Source organism: Balaenoptera acutorostrata, chromosome 9 (genome assembly GCF_949987535.1).
Source record: "Balaenoptera acutorostrata chromosome 9, mBalAcu1.1, whole genome shotgun sequence".
NCBI classification, from domain to species: domain Eukaryota; kingdom Metazoa; phylum Chordata; class Mammalia; order Artiodactyla; family Balaenopteridae; genus Balaenoptera; species Balaenoptera acutorostrata.
The window spans coordinates 247,451-264,568 of NC_080072.1; the positions used below are offsets into that span (position 1 = coordinate 247,451).

Sequence of the window (17,118 nt, forward strand, 5' to 3'; positions counted from 1 at the left end):
GCCAGTGGGCAGCTGGCAGAGTGTAATCCATGGGCTGGGGCGGGGCTTTGGGGCCTGCTGGGACACAAGATCAGGGACAAAGGCCCTTCACTGATCTGGGACTGGAGCCAGGTCCTGGGAGGGGCTCCCCACGTGCCCCAGGTGCTTCCCGGAGTCTAGTCCCTCCCAATAGCCTCAGCAGCCAGGAGAGCCCGCAGCCCTGCAGGACAACAGGGGCTCTCAGCCGCACCCCTCCCCCAAAAGAAGAGCTTAGTGCAGCCGTGTGTCCGGTGCCGCCTGGCTCAGTGCACTCGCCAGCTGTCCTGTCCTCTTGGCCCTAAGCCTCCTGCGAAGGTGATGCTGCCCCTCAGCCATCTGATGAATCTGTGGGTCCAGGCCCCCTTTGGAAGGGGGGCCCCACCCATGGCTCTCCACTAAGCCCCACCTATAGAGGCACCAGGAGCAAGACCTCCCCCAAGAAGAGACCAGCAGGACCTGGGGGCCCGTCAAGAGAAGGGGCTGCCCTTCCCCCCTCGCAGATGGTGCGATGGCCAAAGATTCGGACACCGTGGTTGGTGGGAGGCAGCCCACTGGCTGCCAGCAAGACAATGCTGTTCCGCGTTGAGGGTATTTCAGGGCTCTTACAAGCCCGAGTTCTAGAGGGAGCTGGGCATGGGGTGGACACCCAGCAACCCCTGTTCTCCAAAGGTGGCAAGGGTCGATGCCCTATAAGCCTGATAAGACGTTACGGTCCCGGTTCTCCCGGGTGGGACCGCTAGTCCCAAGGTCCTGCTAGCAGCCCTTCCTGGTTAAACAGAGGCCTGGTTTCCAAACTGTCTGGGGAGAACACTGGAGCTAATCATTAATCAGATTATTGGTACAAGACTTCCTTTGTCTTTTTTTTTTAATGTAGTAAAGCACACATAAAATTTACCGTCTTAACCACGTCTAAGTGCACAGCTCAGGGGCGTGAAGCACATTCGCGTTGTTCTGCGACCATCACCACCATCCACCTCCAGAACTTGTTCATCCTCCCAAACCGAAACCCTGTCGCCATGAAACGCTCACCCGCCCTCCCCTCCCCCAGCCCCTGATCCCCACCGTCTACTTCCTGTCTCTATGGATGTGACTCCTGCAGGGACCTCATGTGGGTGGAATCAGACAGCATTTGTCCTCCTGTGACTGGCTTATTCACCTGAGCCTGAAGTCCTCAAGGTTCATCCACGTTGTAGCATGAATTCCCTTCCTTTTGAAGGGTGAATAATATTCGTTCGTCTTATTTTAAAGACCCGTGTAAGCCTTTCTCTCTCTGGCTGCTTTGCCAACCCTCTAGGTAGCCTAGGTTCCCAAGGGTGGAGCATTTGGCCAGCAGGCTCCCGGGGCAGGAGCCCCCTGTCTGGCTCTACGGGGAGAAAGAGGAGGGCATTCCCGGGGGAACGGTGGACACCAGGGCGCAGGGTGCCCTGCTCTTTATGGGAGACAGAGCGGCAAAGGGCCTTGCTGGGGACACAGGCGTCAGAAAGGAGTCTGAGAGCAGCAGTTGCCTCAGAGACGGGTCTCGGGGCATCAGTTTCGACTGCCTGGGGCCACGTGGGACAGAGACCCACAGGGGAGGCCTTTCACCCCGCAAGGGCTCGGGAGGCAGGCTCCGCGCGGGGCGTCCCCGAGTCGGGCTCCTTCCCTCCTCCCGCTCCGCTGGCCTCAGGGAGCGGTTTCCATCCTCGCAGGACACGGGGTGGGGGCCCGAGAGCCAAAGGCCGTGCCAGCCTGTCCGCGCTGCCCACCAGCAGCACTTGGCTCCCGTCACTCACCCAGCAGCTTCCTCTTCCCTCTCGCTGGCCAGGACCGTGTCCCGTGGTCGCCTCCTGGGCAACCAAGCTTTGTAGGACGGCACGTAAGTAACCCACGAGGGTGAGGGAGAAGGGCGGCATGGGTCGTGGGTCGACAGCTGGCCGGGCCTCCCACCCCTGGTTCATCTGCAACCCCTGGAGGCTCTGGGGACAATCGAGTTGGGAGGAGAGCTGAGAGGGGTTATAAATGTGTGGTGAGGTGGGGGCTTTGGTGCTGCCCCTCAAGGGGAAAGTCATCAAAGGAGAGAGGGGCCGGGCAGGAGGAGTGACATGGGTGTCAGAGAGCTGGGGGGCCGCGGGGAGGAGGAAGGACAGAGGGAGTGGTGGCAGCGAGGGTGCTGCCCGGGGGCTGCGGACAGTGGGTTGTGGGGGACACAGAGGAAGAGGGGAGAGGGAATTTTCAGCTACTGCCCTGAGCATGGCACTTTGGGCAGAGGGAGAAACTCCTAAAGAGTGATGTGGGCAAACCCTCGTACCGGCCCTCGGAGAAGCTGAAGCCCAGAGTGACACTGTGTCGGGAGATCCCAGCACCAACCTGATGGTTTCTGCATGTGGCTGTGGACCTGAGCCGGGAGGCTGTCCAGCTTCCGGTGGGCTCTGCTGGGGATCCGTGGGGACTTGGGACCTAAGTGTGATGGTCTGCTGCACCTTGAACTGGAATCATCCCACCCCTGATCCAGGCAACAGCAGCACCAGCGCCACCAGCTGCTGGATTTTGATGCCAATTCGCCCGACTTGAGCCACGCTGGTCCCTGGAATACTCTCAAGGTCAAGGGCACTGGGGGGGGTCGGAGCCACACGTCTCGGGAGAACAGCCTTTGGTGATGGACTTTAGGCTGGACACGTGACCCAGACTCCCTACAGCTGAGGGTGGCCCCATGAGTAATTTCTGGCCCAGAGGGTGGGTGGGAGTGACATGTGCACATCCTGGCCATGCCCTTGAGGGAGGGGCATGCCTTCAGCCCTGGCTGGTGGTGACCAGGTCCCCCAGGCTAATACGGGAGGGGGGGCAGTCCCCCACACTGGGAGCTGGGTCCCTGACCCCCCACAGCTTCCCTGTGGGCCCTGCCGCTGCTCAGGCCCGGGCTGTTTCTGTCTTGTGTACGCCGCAGTCAGGGTCCATCACAGCCGCTGAGCTGGCCGTGCCGCTCGCCCAGGGCTGTGGGAACCAGGTGCGTGGACAGAAGCCAGCTCGCCCGGCACAGGCGCGTTCGCCAGGTTAAGGCCGCCTGCAAGACTCCTTCTCCGAGTCAAAAACTGGAATTAATGTTTCTGAAACGTCTTTAGTGAGATATGATTCGCATGCCGTAAGAGTCACCCATTTAAAGTGTGTAATTCAGTGCTTCTGGGTACAGCCACAGAGTTGTTCGGCCATCAGCACAGTCAAATCTAGAACATTCCATTGTTCCAAAAAGAAGGCCCCTACCCATTAGCAGTCACCCCCATTCCTCTCCCTCCCAGCCCCCAGCAACCTCTAATCCACTTCCTACCTCTGTGGATTTGCCTGTTCTGGACGTTTCACATGAATGGAATTGTGCAATATCTGTCCTCGTGGGTCTGGCTTTCTTCACTGGGCATAAGGTTTTCAGGGTTCTTCCATGTTGTGACACGGATCAGAGCTGCATTCCTTTTTTGGCTGAATAATATTCTGTCGCGAGGTTAAACCACACGGTGTTTTTCCATTCATCCACTGACATCTGGGTTGTTTGCACTTTGGGGCTATTAGGAATGAGGCTGCTACGCCTATTAGTGTAGGAGTTCTTGTGTGGATGTTGTGTCTTCGTTTCCCTGGGGCAGGTAGATAGCTCAGAGTTGATTGCTGGGTCGTACGTAGCGCCACGTGTAACATTTTGAGGCGCTGCCGCAGTGGTTCCCAAGGTGGCTGCACCACGTTCCTTCCCACGAGCGGGGGAGGAGAGTCCGCGTTTCTCCACATCCTCGCCAACACTTGCTACTGTCCGTCGCTTTTATTACAGCCATCCTCCCGGGTGTGAAGTGGTACCACATTATGAGTTTGTGTTTGTTTGTTTGTTTGTTTTAGCTGAGCCGCGAGGTTTGTGGGATCTTAGTTCCCCATCCAGGGACTGAACCCCGGCTCTGGGAGTGAAAGCTCGGAGTCCTAACCACTGGACCTCCAGGGAATTTCTTATGTTTTTTTTTTTTAATAGACTTTATTTATTGGAGCAGTTTTAAGTTTACAGAAATATTTCCCAGAAAGTACAGAGAGTTGTTATACCCTCCAATTTCCCCTATTACTAACACTGCATTAGTGTGGTGCATGTGTTACAACTGACGAACCAATATTGATACATTATTCTTAAGTAAAATCCATACGTTGGGATTCACTCTTGGTGTTGTACATTCTGTGGTTTTGGACAAATGCATAATGTCGTGCGTCCACCATTATAGCATCACACAGAGCAGTTTCACTGCCATAAACAAGCCCTGAGCTCCACCTGTTCACCCCTCCCTCCCCCAACCCCTGGCAACCACTGATCTTTTCACTGTCTGCCTTTTCCACACTGTCAGAGAGTTGGCCTCATACAGTGGATAGCCTTTTCGGACTGACTGCTTTTCCCGAGCTTATGCATTCACGGTTCTTGCATGTCTTTTCCTGGCTCGATAGCTCGTTTCCTCTCATCACTGATTAAACACGCCATTATATGGATGCAGCAGAATGGGTTTATCCACTCACCTCTTGAAAACATCTGTCTCCAAGTTTTAGCAAGTATGAACAGACCTGCTATAAATATCTGTGTCCAGGTTTTTGTGTGCATGCAAGTTTTCTGCTTATTTGGGTAAACATCTAGGAGTGCTATTGCCGGATTGTCTGGTAAGCCTGTGTTTAGCTCTGTTAGAAACCGCCAAGCTGTCTCGCACAGTGGCTGTTGCATTTTGCGTTCCCTCCAGCAGTGAGGAGAGCTCCTGTTACTCCACTTTCTCGCCAGCATTTGGTGTTGGTGGTGTTCTGGATCTTCGCCATTCCAACAGGTATGTACTGGTATCCCGCTGTTTTTTTTTTTGTTTTTTCTTTGTTTTTTTTTTTGTTTTTTTTTTAAATTAATAGCTACTTTATTTATTTATTTATTTTTAGCTGTGTTTGGGTCTTCGTTTCGTGCGAGGGCTTTCTCTAGTTGCGGCAAGCGGGGGCCACTCTTCATCGCGGTGCGCGGGCCTCTCACCATCGCGGCCCCTCCCGTTGTGGGGGCACAGGCTCCAGACGCGCAGGCTCAGCAGCCGTGGCTCACGGGCCCAGTTGCTCCGCGGCATGTGGGATCTTCCCAGCCCAGGGCTCGAACCCGCGTCCCCTGCATTAGCAGGCAGACTCTCAACCACTGCGCCACCAGGGAAGCCCCCGCTGTTTTAATTTGCATTTCCCTGGTGACATATGATGCTGAGCATCTTTTCATATGATATTTGCCACTTAAATAGCTTCTTTAGTGAGGTGAGGTGTCCAGATCATTTGACCTTTTTTTTTTTTTTAAACATCTTTATTGGAGTATAATTGCTTTACAATGGTGTGTTAGTTTCTGCTTTATAACAAAGTGAATCAGTTATACATATACATATGTTCCCATATCTCTTCCTTCTTGCATCTCCCTCCCTCCCACCCTCCCTATCCCTCTAGGTGGTCACAAAGCACCGAGCTGATCTCCCTGTGCTATGCGGCTGCTTCCCACTAGCTATTTTACATTTGGTAGTGTATATATACATTTGACCATTTTTTAAGCAGGCCGTTTGTTTTCTTATTGTGGAGTCTGGAAAGCACTGTATATTTTGGAAAACAGTCCTTTATCAGATATGTCTTTTGCAAAATTTTCTCCCAGGGGACTTCCCTGGTGGTCCAGTGGATAAGACTCCGTGCTCCCAATGCAGGGGGCCGGGGTTCAATCCCTGGTCAGAGAACTAGATCCCGCATGCTGCAACTAAAGATCCCACATGCAGCAACTAAAGATCCCACATGCGGCAACAAAGATCCCAGGTACTGCAACTAAGGACCAGTGCAGCCAAATAAATAAATAAATATCTATATATTTTTAAATTTCTCCCAGTCTTTGGCTTGTCTTTTCATTCTCTAACAGTGTCTTTTGCAGAGCAGAAGTTTTTAATTTTAATTGCATCAGATGTATCAATTTGTTTCATGAATCATACCTTTGGTGTTGTGTCTAAAACATCATTGCCAAAAAAGCCAATGTCACTAGATTTTCTTCTAAAAGTTGTATTATTTTGCATTTCACATTTAGGTATATGATCCATTTCAAGGTAATTTTTGTGAAAGGTGTAAAGTCTCCATCCAGATTAGTTTTTCCCCGGGGATGTCCAGTTGTTTCAGTGCCATTTGTTGAAAAAGACTCTCCTTTCTCCACCGTATTGCCTTTGCTCCCTCGTCAGGGTTGACTTGGCTGCATCTGCGTGGGTCTACGTCTGGGCTCTCTATTCTGTTCCACCGATGTATTCATCTAGTCTGCTGCCAGCACCGCACAGTCCTGGTCACTGTAGCTTCACAGAAAGTCCCGAAAGCGGGTGGGGTCAGTCTCCCGACAACGTTCTCATTCACCATCATGTTGGCTATCCTGGGCCTATTGCCTCTGCATGAAAACTTCAGCATCAGCTTGTAAACATCCACAAAATAACTTGCCTGGATATTGATTGGGACTGCACTGAATCTATAGTCCAATCTGGGGAGAACTGATACTTTAATAATATTGAGTCTTCCCATCCATGGAACATAAAATATCTCTCCATTGATCTAGATCCTTGATTTCTTTCATCAGAGCTTTGTAGTTTTCCCCATATAGATGTTGCACATACTTTGCTAGATCTATGCCTATGTGGTTCACTTTCTTTGGAGCTAATGTAAATTATATATGTTTTAAAATTTCAATTGTTCATTGCTGGCATATAGAAAAGCAAGTGAATTTGTATATTAACTTTGTATCCTGTAACCTTGCTATAACTACTTATTACTTCCAGGAGTCTTTGGAATTTTCTAGATAGACAATCTTGTGTGGAAAAAAAAGAGTTTATTTTTCCCTTCCCAATCTGTATATACTTTACTTTTTTGGTCTTCTTGCATAGGCTAAGATTTCCTTTGTTGACTGTAAGTGGTGAAAAGGAATATCCTTGTCTTGTTCCTGATCTTAGAGGAAAAGCATCTAGTTTCTCACCGGTAAATGTGATGTTAGCAGTAGGTTTTTTTGTAGATATCGTTTCTTAAGCTCAAAAAGTTCCCCTCTATTCTTGTTTCCTGAGAGTTTTTATCACGAATGGGTGTTGGGTTTGTCAAGTGCGCTTTTGTGTGTGTGTGTGTTTATTGATATGATGATGTGATTTTTCTTCCTTAGCCCGTTGATAGATGGATTACACTGATTGATTTTTTTTTTAATATTAAACCAGCCTTGCTTACCTGGGATAAATCTCACTTGGTTGTGGTGTATAATTCATTTTACACATGTTGGATTCAATTTGCTAATATTTTGTTGAAGAGTTTTGCATCTATCCATGAGAGATATTGATTTATTATTTTCCTTTCTTATAATGTCTTTGTCTAGTTTCGGTATTAAGGAAATGTGGCTTCACAGTATGAGTTAGGAAGTGTTCCCTCTGCCTTAATTTTCTGGAAGAGATTGTAGAGAACTGTTTTCATTTCTTAAAATGTTTAGTAGAATTGACCAGTGAACCCATCTGGGCCTGGTATTTTCTGTTTTGGAAGGTTATTAATTGGTGATTCAATATATTTAATAGATATTGGCATATTCATGTTATCTACTTCTTCTTGTGTGAGTTTTGGTAGATTGGGTGTTGCAAAGAATTGATCCATTTTATCTAGGTTATCAAATTTGTGCACATTGAGTTGTGCATAATATTCCTTTATTGTCCTTATAATGTCCATGAGATGGCCCCTTTTTCATCTCTGATATCAGTAATTTGTACCTTACCTCTTTTTTTCTTGGTTAGCCTGGCTAGAGGCTTATTAATATTATTGATCATTTCAAATAACTAGTTTTTCATTCTTTGATTTTCTCTCAACTTCCTGCTTTCAGTTTCATTGATTTCTGCTCTAATTTTCATTATTTCCTTTTTCTGCTTACTTGGATCTAATTTGCTTTTCTTTTTCTAGTTTCTTAAGGTAAAAGTTTATATTGTTGATCTTAGATCATACTTCTTTTCTAATATGTGCATTCAATGCTATACATTTCCCTCTAAGCACTGCTTTAGATGAATCCCACAAATGTTGATAAGTTGTATTTTCAATTTCATTTTGTTAAAAATATTTTAAAATTTCTCTTGAGATTTCTTCTTTGTCCATTGTGTGATTTGCAAGTATGCTGTTTAATCTCAAAATAGTTTGGAATTTTCTAGCTATCTTTCTGTTATTGATTTCTGGTTTAACTCCACTGTGGCTTGAGAACAGACATTGTATGATTTCTGCTCTTTTAAATTTGTTAAGATGTGTTTTAAGGCCCAGAATGTGGTCTTTCTTGGTGAATGTTCCATATGAGCCTGAGAGGAATTCTGTGTATTCTGCTGTTGTTGGATGAAGTAGTCAATAGATATAATTATATCCGGTTGATTGATGGTGTTATCGAGTTCAACTATGTCCTTACCTATTTACTGCCTGCTAGATCTGTCAATTACTGGTAGAAGGCTGTTGAAGTTTCAAAATATAATGGTGGATTCATCTATTTCTCCTAGCAATTCTATCAGTTTCTTCCTCATGCATTTGACTCTCTATTGTTAGGCACATACCCTTTAAGGATGGTTACATCTTCTTGGAGAATTAATTCTTTCATCATTTTGTATGAAATTACTAAACCTACTCCAGTTTTTTTCCAGTTTAATTGAGATATAATTTACATACAACCCTGTATAAGTTTAAGGTGTACAGCATAATAATTTGATTTACATATTTTGCGAAATGATTACCACAGTAAGTTTAGCTAACATACATCATCTCATATAAAAACCGAAAAAAAGGAAAGAAAGAAAAGAAAAAGAAAAATTACTTTTTTTTCTCCCGTGATGAGAACTCTTACGATTTACTCTAACAACTTTCATATATAACATACAGCAGTGTTGGCCATGTATCATTTCATGTATGCTGCATGGCAGTGTTGGCCATAGTCATCATGCAGTACATTGCATCCCTAATACTCATTTACCTTATAACTGGAAGTTTATGTCTTCTGTTCATCTTCATCCATCCAGTTTTCTTTGATTTGTGTTAACATGGTATATCTTTCTTAATTCCTTTACTTTTAACACATCTGTGTCTTTATATTTAATGTGGGTTCCTTGTGGACAACATATAGTTGGGTCATTTTTTTATCCACTCTGATATAGTCTCTTTCTTTCACTGGTGTATGTAGATCATTTACATTTAAACTGATTATTGATATAGTTGGATTAATATTTACCATATTTATTACTGTTTTCTATTTGATGCTTTTGTCTTTGTTTCCTTTTGTCTTCCACTCTTTTTCTACCTTCTCTGAGTTTGAGTATTTTATATGATTCTGATTTCTCTCCTCTCTTAACATATCAATTATACTTCTTTAAATGCTTTAGTGGTTTCCCTAGAGTTTGCAATCTACCTTTACAATTAATCTAAATCCATTTTCAAATGATAGTATATCCCTTCGCAGGTAGTGCAAGTACCTTATAACAGAGTACCCCCAGTTCTTCCTTCCCATCCCTTGTAACACTGTCACCATATGTTTCCCTTTTCCACAATCTACCATCGTCCAGTGTATTGCTATCATTATTTCGAGCAAACTGATAGATTAGCTAAGTATAAGAAAAATAAAAGATTTTATTTTACCTTCATTTATTTCTTCACTAATGTTCTTTATTTCTTTATGTAGATCTGAATTTTGACCTGTGTCATTTTCCTTCTCTTTGAAGAACTTCTCTTAACTTTTCTTGCAGGACTGCTCTACTGGTGAGAAATTCCTTCAATTTTTGTTTGTATGAGAAAGTCTTTATTTCTCCTTCACATTTGTAGTATAATCTCACTGGGTAAAGAATTCTAAATTGGTGGATTTTTTCTTTCATCAGTTTAAATATTTCATTCCATGCTCTTGCTTGCATGGTTTCTGAAGGGAAGTCTCATGTAATCCTTATCCTTGTTGCTGTTGGTAAGGTGGGGGTATTTTTCTCTCTGGCTTCTTTCCAAATTTCTCTTTGAGTGACCTGTGGGGCCGGAAAGGCAGTGATGATGCCGCAGCCCCCGTTTTTGCAGACACACTCTCACAGAAATGCACACTCAGAGACATACTGTGTTCATTTCCTGTGGCTGCTTAGCCATTACTACAAACTCGGTGGCTGAAAACAACACACATTTATTCTCTTACAGTCGCGGAGGGCAGAAGTCCAAAGCCAGCTTCACTGGGCTGAGGTCCAGGTGGTGGCTCGGCCGCTCTCCCTCTGGAGGCCCCAGGGGAGACTGTCTTCCTTCTCCAGCTGAATCTCCAGCTTCTAGGGCTGTGTTCCTTGCCTCATGGCCCCTTCCTCTATCCTCAAAGCCAGCAGCCTGGCCTCTTGCCTCAGTGTCACATTGCCCTCTGCCTGTGTGCCAAAGCGCCCTCTGTTTCCATCCTATGACACTTGTGATGACATTCAATAATAACTATGCAGGATAATCTCCCCATCTCAAGATCCTGAATTTAACCACACCTGCAAAGCCCCTTTTGACATCTGAGGGAACATTCACAGGTTCCAGGAACTAGGAGCTGATATCTTTGGGGACTATTATATAGCCTACCATAGACACATTTACACAAACACAGTATTAGGGTGGTCACACCAACAGACACAGACATACACACACACCCACGTTTCGCACAGGCAGACACTGTCAGTAGAAACCCACATTCACGGGGTCCCACGTGGTCACCCATCAGTCACACCCACTCCTCATGTCCAAAGCTCTTCCCATCAACCTGCTTAAGCCAGGTTTGGGAGGCCACAGATCTCTTCCCTGTCCCATTTTCTCCTGGCTCCCAGGTGACAGCCTTCCTTTCCCCAATGACACTGTGCATGTCCCTCCTTTGCCCCCTCTACCTAGGAAGCCCTCGCTCACCTCTGCCTTCAGAATTTAACCAATCTTGAGGCCTTAAAGTTTAAGGTCTTGTTCTGAGCCAGCCACCTCCTCCATACAGCCCACCTTGCTCTGCAGTTAGCTCTCACAACCATGCCTCGCTGCCACACCCCATGGGTTCTCAGAGAACGTGAACTGGATAAAGGAACAGTAGAAAACCAAAGGTCACTGAGCAGAGCTCTTAAACACTGGTCGTGCGAAGGTGCCACAGTGCCTGAGTTTGGGAGCTTGGTGACTGTCGGACAGACATCTCAGTGTCGGCCGAGCTAGAGCACCTGGGTCTGGGGCATGGACGGGGCTGGACAATCCCCCTAGGATATGACTCAGTTAGGCTAGGGAAGGGTCACCTCTCTGATCCCCACCTCTGCCCCTGAGGGCTAGACCTCGGGGCCAGACTCTGTAGACGGGCCAGAGGCTCCTGCTCCAGGTGAGTGCTGGCTTTCAGAGTGGTCACTGGGAATCAGCTGGTCTCAGCCCTCTGGGTCCTCCACCTCACCCTGCTGACTTCCTGGGGCTTCACACCCCGTGTCCTTCACACACCCTTCCCCCGCTGTCCCCCAGGCTCGGTATTCTAGGGACTCCAGCCCCGCAGAGGGCATCTGTGGGGTCTGTCCCCCAACCAGGGGTTCAGTCTCAGCCTCTGGTGCAAGGCCCTCAGGCTGGGCCTCACCAAAGGGTGCAGTGAGCACGGATGTCCTGGGGAATTCCGGAACTCAGCCTGGACCAGGCGGTGAGGCCAGCTCCCTGCTGAGGCCAACTGCCCCGGGCTCCTGGGGAAGAGAACGGAGGGAAAGGAGGGAAGAGGAGGAAAGGGGAGAGCACAGGCCCTGGGAGACATCTTATCTTGGACGTTTGACCTGGATGCGTGGAAAGAATGAGCAGAAAGGGAGGTGCGGAGCAGGAAGGCACCCCCTAACTCTGGGGTCAGCGGCGGCCAGTGCCCGCCCAAAGCTTCGGAACGCCTTGGAGCGAAGTCCTCGGTAGGGGTTCTGGGAGGAGAGGACGACCCTCCCGGTAGAGCGCTATCGAGCGTTGGCCTGGAGCCACCTGGATAGATGGGGGCCGCGTCTAAGTCCCTACCGCTCGTGGGCGCCCGGGGCTGGGGTCCGGAGCGGCGGGGAGGGGCCGGGGTCACCGGGGCACGGCGCGCGTGCTAACCCCGTGCGCCCGCCCTCAGCACGGAGCCCCGCGCTGCCGCCGCCCGGGAGCTGCTCCTGGCTGCGCTCGAAGACCTAAGCCAGGGGCGGTGGAAGCGCTTCCGCCACAAGCTGCGGGACGCCGCCGCAGACCGTGGGGGCGGCTGGAGGGCGCGGGCGCCGTGGACCTCGCGGAGCACCTGATCCATTTCCACGAGCAGCGGCAGCGGAGCGAGCGCGGGGTGGGGCTCGCCAGGGTGCCCGCCCTCCGTTCCCTCCCGCCTGGGCAGAGTCCCGGCCACAGGCCTCCATCCTTCCGCTTCCCCAGAAAAGCCCCGGAGCGCTTCCGGCCTGGGCGCGCTTCATCCACAAATTCGCGGGCCCCGGGGCTCCGATCCTGCGGGCGGCCCCGACCCCGGATTGCGCCCCTCCCCGCCCCGCACAGTCGGCGGGGCCTCACCGCAGTTCTCCCTTCCAGGGCTCGGCCCCAGCTCCTCGGCGCTGCTCTCCGTGTCCGGTAGGTCTCTCTCGGTGGGAGGCGCGGGCCCGAGCTGTCCGGGCCTTGAGCCCTGGGTTTGGAGTACGAGTGTCCTCGAAGCCACTCGGAGGTTCCTGACAGCTGGTACCAGGGAGGAGCGCGGATGGGAGGGGGACTGCGGCGCAACAGGGGAAACTGAGGTCTGAGCCCGGCGGGGAGGGCAACAGGCCCCTGAGAGTCGGCTGACACAGCCCGCCTCCTCCTCGACCCCCTGTTCCCCTCTCCTGTGTCCGGCCCTTCCCTGCCCCCAGAGCACAAGCAGAAATAGCGAGAGCACGTGCTGCGGCAGCACGCCAGGGTGAGGGAGAGGGACGCCCGCTCCGCGAAGGTCAGCGAGCGCTTCACCAAACTGCTCCTCGCGCCCGAAAGCGCTGCCCCGGAGCACGAGGCCCTGGGGCCCGCGGAGGAGCCGGAGCCGGACGCGCTCGGCGCTCCGACACCCGCACCTGCAACCGCCTGCTCGGCCGCGACGGGGAGGGCCAGAGACCGCCGACCGCGGTGCTGCAGGGCCCGGCGGGCGTCGGCAAGACCACGGCGGCCAGGAAAATCCTGTACGACTGGGCGGCGGGCAAGCTGTGCCACGGCCAGGTGGACTTCGCCTTCTTCGTGTGTTGCCGCGAGGTGCTGGAGCGACCGGGCACGTGCAGCCCGGCCGACCTGATCCTAGACCAGTACCCCGACCGCAACGCGCCGGGGCGGCAGATGCTAGCGCAGTCCGAGCGGCCGCTGTTCATTCTGGACGGCGTGGACGAACTGCCGGCGCCAGGGCCCGCCGAGGCCGCGCCCTGCCCAGGCCCCCTCGAGGCCGCGAGCGGCGCGCGGGTGCTGGGCGGCCTGCTGAGCAAGGCGCTGCTGCCCTCGGCCCGCGTGCTGGTGGCCGCGCGCCGCCGCCCCCGGGAGGCTGCAGAGCCGCCTGTGCTCCCCGCAGCGCGCCGAGGTGCGCCGCCCCTCCAAGGACAAGAAGTACTTCTACAAGTTCTTCCAGGACGAGTGGAGGGCGGAGCGTGCCTCCCGCTTCGTGAAGGAGAATGAGACGCTGTTCTCGCTGTGCTTCGCCGTGTGCTGGGTCGTGTGCCCGTTCTGCGCTAGCTGCTCCAGGCCCTGACCTGTCGCGCACCTCCAAGACCACCACGTCCGTGTACCTGCTTTTCATCGGCAGCGTCCTGAGCTCGGCGCCCGCGGCCGACCCACCCCGCCTGCAGGAAGAGCTGCGCAAGCTGTGCCGCCTGGCCTGCGAAGGCGTCCTCGGGGGCAGGGGGCAGGGCGCACTTCTCCGAGAAGGACCTGGAACGACTGGAGCTTTGCGGCTCCAGAGTCCAGACGCAGTTTCTCCGCAAGAAGGAGACGTGCCAGGCGTGCTGGAAACCGAGGTCACCCACCGGTTCATCGACCAGACCTTCCAGGAATTCTTAGCCGCGCTGTCCTACCTGCTGGAGGACGAAGGGTCTCCCCAGACACCTGCTGGCGGCGCGGGGGCACTTCTGCGGGGGGCCCCGGAGCTGCGTGGCCGCCTCGCGCTCACTACGCGCTTCCTTTTCGGGCCACTGAACGCAGAGAGGATGCGCGACGTGGAGCACCACTTCGGCTGCGCGGTTTCAGAGCGCGGGAAGCAGGATGTCCCGAGGTGGGTGCAGGATCAGTGCCAGGGCTGCCCTAGGGCGGCGCCAGAGGGGACGGAGGGGACCCAAGCGCTCCGGGGCGCTGGGGAGTCAGAGGAGGAGGAGGGCGAGGAGCTCAACGACCTGCTGGAGCTGCTGCACTGCCTGTCCGAGACGCAGGAGGACACCCTTGTGCACCAGGCCCTGCGCGGCCTCCCCGAGCTGGCCCTGGAGCGAGTGCACTTCAGCAGAACGGACCTGGCCGTCCTGAGCTACTGCGCGCGGTGCTGCCCGGCGGGGCAGGCGGTGCAGCTGGTTAGCTGCAGACTGGCCACTGCACAGGAGAAGAAGAAGAAGAGCCTGATGAAGCGGCTGCAGGGCCGCCTGGGAGGCAGCTCGTGAGTCCCCAGAGCGGGGCGGCCCTCTCTGGCAGGCCCTCTGTGTGCGGCATGTGTGCATCTTATGCACTGAAGTGTCCATCTGGGCCTGGGGAGCGTGTCCAGACCTGACGCCTGCTCCCCAGAGGAGAGGCACGACTTTGGGCTGGTTTTTCCCACCTCCTTGCAAGGCAGCTCCCAGGGTGTCCTCACCATGCCCCGCACCTCAGCACCCACGTCCGAGGCAACCCGCCCAGCGCTCCCCCCACCCACCACGATGCTTCCTCCTAATAAGTTCTGGCGTACACCACGCCCTCTGTGCCCTGAGCCTTCGCTGCTACTGTGCCCTCCACCCAGAATACTGTTCACTGCCTATCCTCAAAGCCTCTCCAAACCATCCCAGCTGGCCTGAGACCATTTTGGCCTCAGAAATGCCCCCACTGACCACCGTATGCCGTGACATCTGCCCGTGCCCGTCTCCTCCACCAGACCCTCTGCTCCTCCAGGGTCAAAGCTCGTGCCGTCGTTTCTGTGGAGTTAATTCCAACCCAGCACCTGACTCAGGTGCTCAGCATCTGTTGGGAGAACGAACGTCAGGACGTTGACAGGGGCTGGGGCTGGGGCTGCCCACCGCAGGTGCAAGGACAGGCCCACCTGGTGTGTGCAGGTGACATGCCTCCATGGGACTCACATAGACAGCTTCAGTGGGGAGGTGCTTGTGGTCACAGTTGAGTGGTTTCACTCTGGGCTTGGGATGAAGAGGGAGAAGGGTCCTGGCGCAGCTTGAGGGTGAGGGCAGAGGCAGCTCCGATACCTCGGGACCATAGGAAGGAGTCCTTTGTGGGAGTGAGGGATTGGGAGGGGCTGGGGCCTTCACTTTCCTTTCTCTCTTAGTAGCTCTCGAACCACCATGAGAAAACCCCCGGACTCCCCACTGCATCCACTCTGCGAGTGGACCGACGGACAGTGTGGTCTGAACACCCTGACGCGAGTGAACATGCCCCCAGCCCTTCCCCTGGAAGGGACGCAGAGCAGGACACCCTGGGCAGGGACAGAGGTGTGGCCCTGTCTGGGGATGGCTGAGGGGACAGGCTGAGAACCTGTGGCCTCTGGTGTCCCTTGCTGGGGTCGACAGGCTCTGCCCACACAGGACAGAGGAGGGAAGAGGGGATGGGGGCAGGGCTCCAGTACCAGCCTAGCTGCTAGTTAGGACAGAGGGCTCGGCGCCAGTCTGAGTGGGAAGCAGAGTACAGCTGAGCATTCTGGGGGATAAAGAAGGCCAGACTGTATTTTCCTTCCCAAGGAAGGCTGCTAAGTGCTACTGTAAACTGCTGGGTGGTCCCTCTGGATTCTTACAAGCAGATATGGAAGGTGTTCAGGGCGCGGGCTCTGAGGCCAGTCTGCCTGCCTCTGTGCCCTTGACAGGCCGGTCTGTCTGAGCTTCAGTTTCGTCCCCTGGGAAATGGAGCCAGAAGCTTCCACCTCAGAAGGTTGATGTGAGAATTAATGAGGCAGTTCTTAGTACATAATCTTTCCAATTACTGTTCACTACCACCAAGTAAGCAGAAAGTAAGAAAGAGTGTAGGAACTAGTACCGATGGGGCATGGTGAAATAGGTACAGTCACGTGTCAGTGGTGACATGGTAACTTAACTTGGCATAAACATCAGGAGCCAAAACAGTGATCAGCTCACTTGGCCCATCAATTCTGCTGCCCAACTAAATGCATAAAGGTGTTCATCGCAGCGTTATTCATAATGCCCGACTGTTAGGGACTGGCTAACTAAATAAGCTCAGCCCACCTGCACTTGGTGGGTAATTATATGGAGTTAGACATATTGAGAATAAGGTCTCTTATTGGCTCATCCAAAAGCTCGTGGAGAATGTCCTGAGGGAAGAGGGGAGTGCAGCCCAGCAGGGACACACGTGGTGACAAAGGGCAGGAGAAGCTCTGTGGGGCCCAGGGAGGCAGGTGTGGAGCCAGCACGTCTGCAGACTGAACCTCAGCCCCCAGGGAGCGGGCAGCTTGCACAGCTGGGGACCCATGTACTTCCTGACCACAGGCTGTCCCGCTGCAAACTGCCCGACTTGGTCTGCAGAGACCTCTCTGAGGCCCTGACGGAGCTGGGCCTCTTCCACAGCTGGCTCAGCGAGGCTGGCCTGCATGCGGTGAGTGAGGGCCTGGCCTGGCCCCAGGGTGCTGCAGACACTCAGGTGAGGGCCGGCCTGGAAGGGACCAAGGCGGGGACGGGGGCTCCCATAGCAGCTCCTACGGTCAACACTGCCTGCCAGGGTGCAGCAGCTGGGCCTCCAGGAGGCTCCCAGTACGTGTTTGGCCAACGCTGACTACCCTGGACCTCAGTGGCTGCCAGCTGTCGGGGCCTATGGCGACCTACTTGTGTGCCATCCTGCAGCTCCCAGGGTGCCGCCTGCAAAGCCTCAGGTGGGGGCAGCGCCGGGAAGGGTGCAGGAACACAGCCTCTCCACCCTGGCTCGGGGTGGGCGCCAGGGGCTTCCCCCAGACCTCACAGAGGAGTCCCG

At 52.9% G+C, this 17,118-nt stretch overlaps 2 protein-coding genes across 2 annotated transcripts; both read left to right on the forward strand.

Annotated features, from left to right (window-relative positions):
* Window positions 1–526: 526 nt before the first annotated feature.
* On the forward strand, window positions 527–13,731 carry LOC103000887 (translation initiation factor IF-2). The gene is made up of 6 exons (XM_057552379.1): window positions 527–550; window positions 1,067–1,104; window positions 2,510–2,650; window positions 2,881–3,001; window positions 12,107–12,582; window positions 12,855–13,731. Exons 1-6 carry the CDS (start codon window positions 527–529, stop codon window positions 13,633–13,635), a joined length of 1,581 nt encoding a protein of 526 aa, XP_057408362.1. The 3' UTR covers window positions 13,636–13,731.
* Window positions 13,709–17,047, forward strand: LOC130708808 (NACHT, LRR and PYD domains-containing protein 6-like; the record flags this gene model as incomplete). The annotated part of the gene is made up of 2 exons (XM_057552381.1): window positions 13,709–14,030; window positions 14,062–17,047. Coding segments are annotated over 2 exons (864 nt in total), but the record flags the coding sequence as incomplete, so codon positions are not given.
* Window positions 17,048–17,118: the final 71 nt, after the last annotated feature.

What these genes read in the sequence shown, in the direction of transcription:
- LOC103000887 (XM_057552379.1), top strand. Translation starts at nt 527, where the DNA reads ATGGCCAAAGATTCGGACACCGTG. An exon ending in CCCAGGGCTGTGGGAACCAG is followed by an intron (nt 3,002 to 12,106) that starts GTGCGTGGACAG and finishes GCCCGCCCTCAG; the next exon opens with CACGGAGCCCCGCGCTGCCG. An exon ending in GGCGCTGCTCTCCGTGTCCG is followed by an intron (nt 12,583 to 12,854) that starts GTAGGTCTCTCT and finishes CCCTGCCCCCAG; the next exon opens with AGCACAAGCAGAAATAGCGA.